General features: G+C 40.3%; 1 protein-coding gene across 1 annotated transcript; it reads right to left on the bottom strand.

The window, feature by feature from the left end:
• Window positions 1-2,075: 2,075 nt before the first annotated feature.
• LOC148080183 (uncharacterized) lies at window positions 2,076-3,289 on the bottom strand. The gene has a single exon (XM_087792383.1). It carries the CDS (start codon window positions 3,287-3,289, stop codon window positions 2,189-2,191), a length of 1,101 nt encoding a protein of 366 aa, XP_087648509.1. The 3' UTR covers window positions 2,076-2,188.
• Window positions 3,290-9,501: the final 6,212 nt, after the last annotated feature.

Genomic DNA, 9,501 nt, shown 5'->3' with positions numbered 1-9,501 from the left:
AAATGTATAAATAAATGTTTGGATAAAATATCAATATCTCAAAATAAATAAATGACTTCTGATTTAATTTTTTTCAAAGAATGGAGCTATTTTACGTATAAATACACATCTTGTCATTTATACTTTTTGACATTTATTAATACATATATACATTTTGTTAGGTATTTATACATTTATTTATACATTTGTTTATACATTTATACAATTATTTATACATTTTGACATTTATTTATACATAAGTCATTTATCGTCCTTCATAACTGACTGTTTCCAGTTCCATTAAAAACATTATGCGACAACATTTGTTTTTTTAAACTCAGGGTCTGTGGGCCATATTCTGGCCACAAAATAACTATAGCATATATTTTATTGTATTGTTTTGATTGTTTAAGCGTTTGTTACTCTGGTCTAGAAAAGCGCTCTGCAAATATAAATTACTTAGTAACATAGTCCATAATATTATTATATAATAGTTGTCACTAAAACCAAAGAGCATTTTTTCCTATCATACTACACGCGCCACAACAATACGTAACATGATGATGATGGACGTCATCGTTGTTTGGTCAACATTCCTCTCATTGAAGTGTGTGATGACACGTCAGCGCTGCCGTCTGCCCAGACCTCAACGAAAGGTGGTGAGATCTTTTCATTTGCTCTCTTTGATTCGGCTGTCCTGGGGAAGCCTCGCCTCTCTGGTCGTGGAGGAGGTCTTGCTACAGTTTATAGGGAGAGTTGTTCTAGCAAAGTGATTCAGACTCAGGAATTCACTTCTTTTGAGTCTCAAATGATCTTGGTTGGTTCTACAAGACCTTTCTATTGTGTGTCAATCTACCGATTGATCAAAGAGAAAATCTCTGCCTCTTTGTGTGGAACCCTTGCTGTCTCTGAGCCCATCTCCTCCTCTTGGTCTTCCTTCAGTGAAGTGATGGGTGATATTTTCGGCACTAGTGATCAAGATGAAACCCTCCTCTTCCTTGTAGGCTTTTTAACAAAGTATTTGATGTAATTGGCCACTGGGTTACCAATATGTTGAACCTCTCCCTTTCCTCAAGGGTTTTTCCCAATGCATTTAAACATGACATTGTGGAGCCTCTGCTCAAAAAGCCAGGCTTGGACCCGACTGACCTCTTTTTCAGGCCTATTTCTAAGCTCCCTTTCTTGTCCAAGATCTTGGAGAAGGTGGTGTCTGAGCAGCTGTCTCTGTTCCTAGATCAGAGCGACATCCATGAGAAGTTTCAGTCTGGCTTCCGTAAACATCACTCTATGGAGACAGACTTACTGAAAGTGTCCGATGACATCATGATGTCGGTTGACTCGGGTCAATACACTGTTGTGGTTCTCTTGGATCTGTCCTCAGCCTTTGACACCATATCCTGCTGAGAATACTGAGGGATGAAGTGGGACTGTCTGTGTTACAATGGTTCTCGTTGGAAAAGCGCTATATAAATACAAATTACTTACTTAATTACTTACAACGCACCGCAACACTGACGCAAAATTGTATGTGATGCAGCTGTTTTTTATATTTTGTACAAGATTATTTCAGGGTTGACCATCCAACCTAAGAGCTACGATTTATCCTGTAACTGCTGTAAAGTAGGTCAACAAGCCAATATAAATAGATGTCATTATGACATGTTATAACAAAGTTAAATAAGCTACACTTATTTTATATATATATAAACAATAATATATATGATAATATGCATGTTTTATAAACATTTGTTTAATTTAATTAAAACTGACTTTTAGGCAAAATAAATACTACAGTAAGTAAAAATGCAAAATAAACAAACATGTTAATGTGTTAATATATGTTAAAATGAAGAATACAAATAAATGCTAAATAAAATGGTTATTTAGCTTTTGGAGGAATGACTACAGGATCATAATTTGACCTGATGAGGGCGCATGAATATACAGTCTTAGGGCCGCATGTGGCCCCCGGGCAAGATCCATCTGGTATAAAACTTTCCAACTCAACATGGTTTAAACATTTTTTTATTCGAACCACCTGTGAGGGTTCTGTCTCTGCTTTAATCACATCACCAGGTCAAGTTGTCATCGTTTAATTCAAGCAGACAAAACTGTGTTGTGGTTCTTTGAAACCGTCTATTGATAAATGTCAACAACAATCAGCATCTAAGGTTGAAAAAATAAACTTTGTGATTTGAACAAAAAGGGTTCAGTAGTCGGACTCGTCTGACATCTGGCCCTGCTGCGTCCAGTGCTTCCTCCTCTTTTTCTTCTTCCTCTTCCTCTCGCCCATCAGCATGGCGGCCAGGACGGTGGTAACCACGGTGACGGTGATGATGAGCACGGTGACAGTTTCTGCGATGCAGAGCTCCTGGTCCACGTCTTTCAGGCGGTACCCCTGCAGCACGGCCGGCCCCTGGCAGGTCATGTTCTGGTAGTCGTCCAGGAAGAGGCGCTGGATGCTGCGCAGCTTCCTGAACACCCTCTGCAGGTCACAGTCGCAGATCCAGGGGTTCCCGTCCAGCAGGATGTGGGTGCTGTAGGTCTGGATGCTCAGGAAGGCCTTGAAGTAGACGGAGCTCAGCTGGTTGTTGGCCAGGTCGAGCAGGGTCATGCTGGTGAGGGGCCGGAACACGCTGGCCTCCGTCTCTCTGATGGAGTTATCGGCCACGTTGAGGACCTCCAGAGAGCGCAGCATGGAGAAGACGCCGCTCTGCAGCGCCCACATCTGGTTCCCCTGCAGGTGCAGCTGCCGGAGCGAGCTCATGGAGGCGAAGGCCCTCGTCTTGATGGTGTGGATCTTGTTGCTGCTCAGGTTCAGCCTCTGCAGGGAGTCCAGGTGCAGGAAGCTGCGGCTGTCCAGGCTGCTGAGCAAGTTGTGGGAAAGCTGCAGCTCCCGGAGGAAAGCCAGACCTTCTGAGAATCCTTCCCTCAGGGTGGAGATGCGGTTCCAGCTGAGGTCCAGCTTCTGTAGGAACTCCAGCTGCAGGAAGGCGGCGTCCTCCACCCTACTGATGTTGTTGTTCTGCAGCAGCAGGACTCGGAGTTTACGGTTCCTGCTGAAAGAACGTTCCGGGATGACGGTGATGTCGTTGTCCGACAGGTCCAGGAGCTCGCTGGTGGGCGGGACTCTGGCGGGCAGTTGTTTGATGTGGGCCTGGGAGCAGATGGTGAACTTGAGGTCACCACGACAGTCACAACCTGGTTGACACCAGCTGCTGTGGGACCGAGACCAAACCTCGGACAGGACGAGAATCAGCAGCAGGAGGAGACGCATGATGTCGGCGCAGTCTGGAACCAGAACAACCATGAAGACTCAAGTTAATCCATGGAAGTATATCATTATGTCATTGGACAAGTGTATTTAACATTTACAATGTTAAAACTATTATTATTATTATTATTTAAATTAATTAAAGCATTTTATTTTATTTCAATAATTTTCATTTAAACTTCAATTTGGTACTACATTAAGAGTATTTTAAGTCAAAACATTTAAATATGTTCGAAATGAATTAATTTTCTTACAGAGTTTAAAATTCTAATTCCAATAATTAAAAAAAATACTACTTCAAAATTCGATATTTTTAAATATTTGTAGCTTTTTAAATTAAAAATAAAACAATGTTCTATAAAAGTATTCAATTTATTTTAATTAAATTACTTTTTTAATTGTATGATTTATAATATCAAACTATGTGTTTTTTAATCCAAGTATTTAAGAAAATCTATCTTTAAATAAAAAAATTAAAAAAATGAATTTAACTCATTATGGAAAATATTGATTAATAGATATAAAAAAAATTAAAAAAAAGAATTCTGATGGCACTGATATACCTCCATATTAATCACTTGTTACACATGTTTGCTGGTTTTCATGCTGGTAGTATTTATCTTGATTATTACACATGATTTCTTTGATTTAAAAATGTATATATTATACTTGTTTAAATTTACTTTTAATTCTTTTAATCAATATTTTCCATTACAACATTAAAATTAGATGCATATTAAACTTACTGAGCTCAAAATATTCCTGTCCAGTGATTTTATATTAAGCATTTTCTTAGCTTTAATAACTTTGTGAGTCATTTTAATGCCAATTTACTTCAATTTATGTAGTTGATCAAACACACCAATTGTAAAATGATGGTTTAAATCAAATGAATAAATTAATTTCAATAATTACAATTGTTAAATGTAATTTCACAACAGTGTCAGATGGATAAAAAACATCTGTGGGCTCATTTTTAAACTACAAACTACAAAGTAGAAGTCATTTAAAACAAAGTGTATCCAAAATTAAGTTTGAGGAAAGGATCTTGAAAACAATGAAAGCAAAACAAGGAGGTGTGATCTTAGCTGCAATAAAAACCGTGAACTTCCAGTCCCTCGATTCATCTCACTGTTGAAAACATGACACTAAACGTTACATTTGAGTGAGTTTGTCTCACCAGCAGCTGTCGCGAAGAGTCAACATCCAACCGGCGGCGAGTGGAAACTGCACATGATGGAGGAGGCCTGGATGGTGGCTGGAAAACCTAATGAGTGACAATAACAAAGAGGACGGAAAGTGACCTAGAGGAGAGAGAGGGAGGTGGGGAGAGAGCCCTGGTCAATAATTCAAGACACGGTGGGAGGGGGGGGCACCAGCAGGACAGCTTTAAGAGATTGTTGCCAAACTGGGCCACGGAGAATTAGAAGGTCTGGGCAGATTTGATGGATTCCAGGCGGCTGTTTATCTGCAGATCATTGGGAGATTAGTCACACCGTTCTTTATAGACACAACCTGAACTTAAATGATTATTAGAACTGGACAGCAGTCTCTCGGAAAGTCAGGAATCAAACCAATAATCCTCTGAGATTGTTACATCTTTCAATATTTACACCTGAAATTTGGACGTGGCAGTGAAAAAACAAGTCATTTTTCACTCAGATAGATGATCGAGTTTGTCAATGGCTCAACATTTCCCTGAATTTACTTTAAGATGTGTTTTTTTTTTAATTGTATTTTTTCAAACATTTGTCCGTGCAGCGAGTAATAAATAAATAAGTAAAAAAGTGAACATTATAAAATTAAATAAATCATTTGTTATATTATAAAACTAGAAATCTAAAATAAATATATTGTAATTAAACCTACTTAAAAAAAGGTCATAAGGACATAAAAACAAACATCAGAGAGAAACACTCTTTGTTTTTTGTCTTGTGGTCAATTTATGAACTAAATTCCAAATAATAATAGATTTTTTGTGAGTGATATCAGTTGTGAAGTGACATGTGAACATGTGACGGGCCGGATGATTTATTCTCCGGTGTAGGATGAGGCGGAGTGGGAAGATTAAATTCACATCGTCTAAATCCGCAGCATTATACCCTCAGTCATCATCTTCCGCCTCCATTAATGAAGAATCACTTTCCGTCCCACTTCGCCTCCCGGGCCTCCGAGCTTTAGGACTATATTACAGAGACAAAAACATCGCTATTGTGATCAATAAATACACCAGTGAGAGTCTTGCTCAAAGGAAATAAGTCAGGCCACACCAATAGTTTAGTTGGACATAAGAACATATGTTTAGATATAAAGAATGTGTTCTTCTGGATTCATGTTCAACTTCCTGCTCCTGAACACAAATGGTCGACTCAGCGCTTCGATGAGGTTTCAACAGAGCAGCTAAGATGCTAATAGCAAAAAAAGCTAATGTGTTAAAGGCTAAGATAATGCAATGTTTACAATCAAAATGATGGTGGAACTTCATGTCTTTTGTGAGCAGGCAGGGGGTTGTGTGAGCACGTGTGTGGTCAGCACATCTAAGGTGACCACAGGATCCAGTTTCAGGGCTTCAGACGTGACCTGGATCACTGAAGCACACAATAAATGCAGCAGGAGAGACACAGGAGAGGAGCGTCTCATTGCACCGGGTTTGTGTGGAGCTGTAGACAGAAGCACCTTTAAAGCCTTCAACAATAAACAAACAACGGACAAAAGTATGGTTAAATAATGTTGCTGACTCAGGAGAGGAGTCTGGGCTGTAATCACGAACAGATGAAGGTCCAGCACCGGCTGAGATTATGGCACTATGATGGATTATCATCCCGCGCATCCTGGTGATGGTGGTCGGTCAGTGTTTGATTACCTCTGTGGGTTCTGACCCGGTGCAAGAGTGAGTGTGCTGAGTGGGATTAGACAAGGAATCCTGATTCCCAATGAAGACACTAATCCCAGCGAACAAGGATTACATATGCATGTGGTACGTCATGTGTATTCCAGCCAGACCACAATGTTCACCTGCTGATCTACAATATATATAAAGATAAAGATAGTTTTTTCTTTTCACCGTAGATTGTTTTTTTTGTCGACAGATAATATGTATACAACAAAATATTAATGTGGATATATATTTCTACATAAAGCCCTTCCTTACACCATTTCTTCTTAAAATGTTGGTAGATTTCCACGTCCACGTTACCCTCCTCTGAAAATGTTCTTGATGAATTTATATTTGGGGTTGTTGTCGGGGATTTATTGGAATGAGAACATCATTATTCCTGACCAGATATCCAACTGTATTTGTAGAGATGCAGCCCCACATTGAAAGAACCTCCACCAGGCCTGCAGGACCAGAGCACCTGCCACCAGGTTCCTGTTTTCATCCATACTTGAGTCCCTGTGCCGTGTCTCACGGTTCCATGTCCGACCTCTGACACGATCCTCAGCGTTTGTCTGGCTGAGCTGGAAGTGTTGCAGTAGAGAGTGTATATATTATTGTTTATGACTTGAGTTGACATGATCGGTGGATGGCCTCGTGGTCTAGGGTGTTGGCCGAAAAGCTAACGCTAAAAACAAGCTTAAAATATAGACTTTTTCAGAACAGCACGTCATGTCGAGGCTTCAATACAAGAGGGATGTTACGGAGGAGCACCACGGAGGTATTTGGATGTTTTTAAGGATGATGAAGCAACATTAACTTTCATTTAAAAATAAACAAATGACTCCCAATCCTTAGTCGACATGAGGGCGAGTAGAAAATGAGTGAAAAAGTTTGAACTATTCATTTAAGAACGATTATTCAACGTTATGTCGCAGGCTTTAATGGACCGTTTACTTCCCGCTCTGTGTTGCAGATTTGAAACATTTTTTATTCTCACTGCGACACACGGCATCGACACACAAACGCGCGCGCATTGGTTTTTTACTGCAATTCCGTGATATCACCAGCAGAGGGAAGCAGAGACTTATTTTGAAACACAATCGGCGCAATTTGAGGCGACACACAGAAACTACTTTTATTGATAAAATAGGAGTTTCCTACGATCGCTCACACGCGGAAACTTATTTTATTTTGAAAAACTTATTTTTATGATGATGATTTAAATTCTATGGAGTCATTTGTTAAATTTGTTTTAGGATTATCATGAGTCGATGGTTTGTTGTGCACATTGGTTTGAAACGTTGCGTGTTTATTGTTTGTATTAACAGCGACAGCGAATAATACGTGATTATAATTTCAGATAGTTGATCTTCCACTCTGCTTCCTTTATTTTTTATTTTTAGCCAAAGTAAGAGGTCAGCAGTTTCTTTAAAATGTAATATTATTTGTATTCCCTCTGGTTGTCTTATTTTACAGAATAGGTGTAAATATGATTTGCCTGTTGTCTTTCTTTAATAACAGGGCATCAGTCCAGTCTTTCAATATCACAGTCAGACCACTTGAGTGAATTCCTCTCTTGCATGGATGGTCTGGCCTCTGGTGTCCCTCCTTGGATCACTTCAAAGTATAACTCACGACTGCAAAGCCAGGAGTGTCCAACACTCACTAGTATTCTGGAAGCATACAGAAGATTAGTCCAAACAAAATGGCGGACTCTCGACTGGCATGTGCGTCCCTACGAAGTAAGTGTTGTGCCAGTGTGCGGCCCAGTGTGGGGGTCCGTCAGCACCCCTCCACACCTCCACGTGGCACTGCTGACAGACCCACGGAGGGTCGCAGCAACACTGAGCCCGACAGCTGGTGTCGACACACGAGCTCCGACGACACAAACCGTATCAGAGTCGACACGAGCGGAGAGCTAATGTGCTGTCAGGGTGACTGGTTTAGTGTGACTGTTGAAGGCTGGTATTACAGTGACACACACACACACACACACACACACACAACTGTCTGGTCAGGAGTGTGAAACCATTTCTCTTAATCATCGTCATCACCGCTGTCATCCATGTCAGCTTCATGTGACGTCAATGTTTCTTCTTTTTCTTCACTTGTACCTCATCTCTGATGTTTCTCAATGTTTCTACTTCTTCTGATCCAATGTTTCCCTTTATAGTTTCATAACTCTTTTTTTCTTCCTCAATGATCCTATTTTTCCTTCATTCTTTTTCTTTTCCTTCCTCATTGTTCCGATACTACGATCCATGGATAAATCCATGGATTCACTCTCTCCATTCAATGACATCATCCTTTCCCTCCTTCCATCTCCTTCCACTCCTCCTTGAACCTCCTTGTTTGTCGGGTGTCCGGGTCAAGGTTGCCACGCTGTGATCACCTGTTGGAGAGTGTTTGTGGCAGCTCAGTGTGCGCTCGCCCCTTGAGATGTCAGCGCTTTTAGGTCAGATGGATCCGGCGCTGCAGCTGAACCTGCATCTATACAGCAACCGCCCCAATCCTCAGAATCAACCGTTATGAGACGACTGGAAGCTTCAGAATTCAAATAAACATCATGTTGTTGACACATCATGTTAGTAATATATGTGAGCGACAGTCCCAGTAAATATCCTCATAATCGAGCCTCTCAGATCATTGTTGCTCCAGCACGGTCAGAATTTTGTGGTGCGTCAATCATCCAGCCTGGACACTGCTGCCACGATACAACAAATGAAAAACAACATTTTCATCCAGACGATTGACTTAACTTATGACTCGACCACTTCCTTAAGTGTGTGGTATTTCCATCTTTATGTTCCCGTGGTGGGCCTTAAACTTCTGGCCCATGGAATGTTTGCAGCCCATGAGATGATCCTATGCGGCCCTCAAGTTTTCATGCAGACAAGGCAAGAGCCTCCATCTTTGGACACAAATGAGGGAATACAGAATCTCACATAATATCATTCATACACTGTAGGTTTGACTACATAGTTAAGTTGCAACAGATGTTTGAACCCTTGTGTTGTCTCTGGGTCAAGTTGAACAAACTCCACCACTGCATATGTATTTATGGAAGCCTAGGGTTAAATAAAATGACACATAGAAAAAGACATAAAAGCCCCAAGTTCAGTAAAACATGAATCAAATGTGGATCAAAGACATACAGGAAAGAACACCTCGACATTTACCTCTGGTTTACCCGATCAGTTGAGTTAGAGACCCCTGGTCAAGGGTTTTTCCGACCTCAGACACCTAATGAATTCTGTCACATTGAAATGTGAGTTTGAAAAGATTTTAATGACTGTGTAAAATCAGTGTGTTGCTTTGATTCATTAGTAAATAAGTCATAAGTACATTTTATTTGTACTAAATGTAATAC

The sequence above is a fragment of the Callionymus lyra genome, chromosome 5 (assembly GCF_982586985.1).
Source record: "Callionymus lyra chromosome 5, fCalLyr1.hap1.1, whole genome shotgun sequence".
Lineage (NCBI taxonomy): Eukaryota > Metazoa > Chordata > Actinopteri > Syngnathiformes > Callionymidae > Callionymus > Callionymus lyra.
This window is presented reverse-complemented; position numbering and strand designations above follow the sequence as displayed.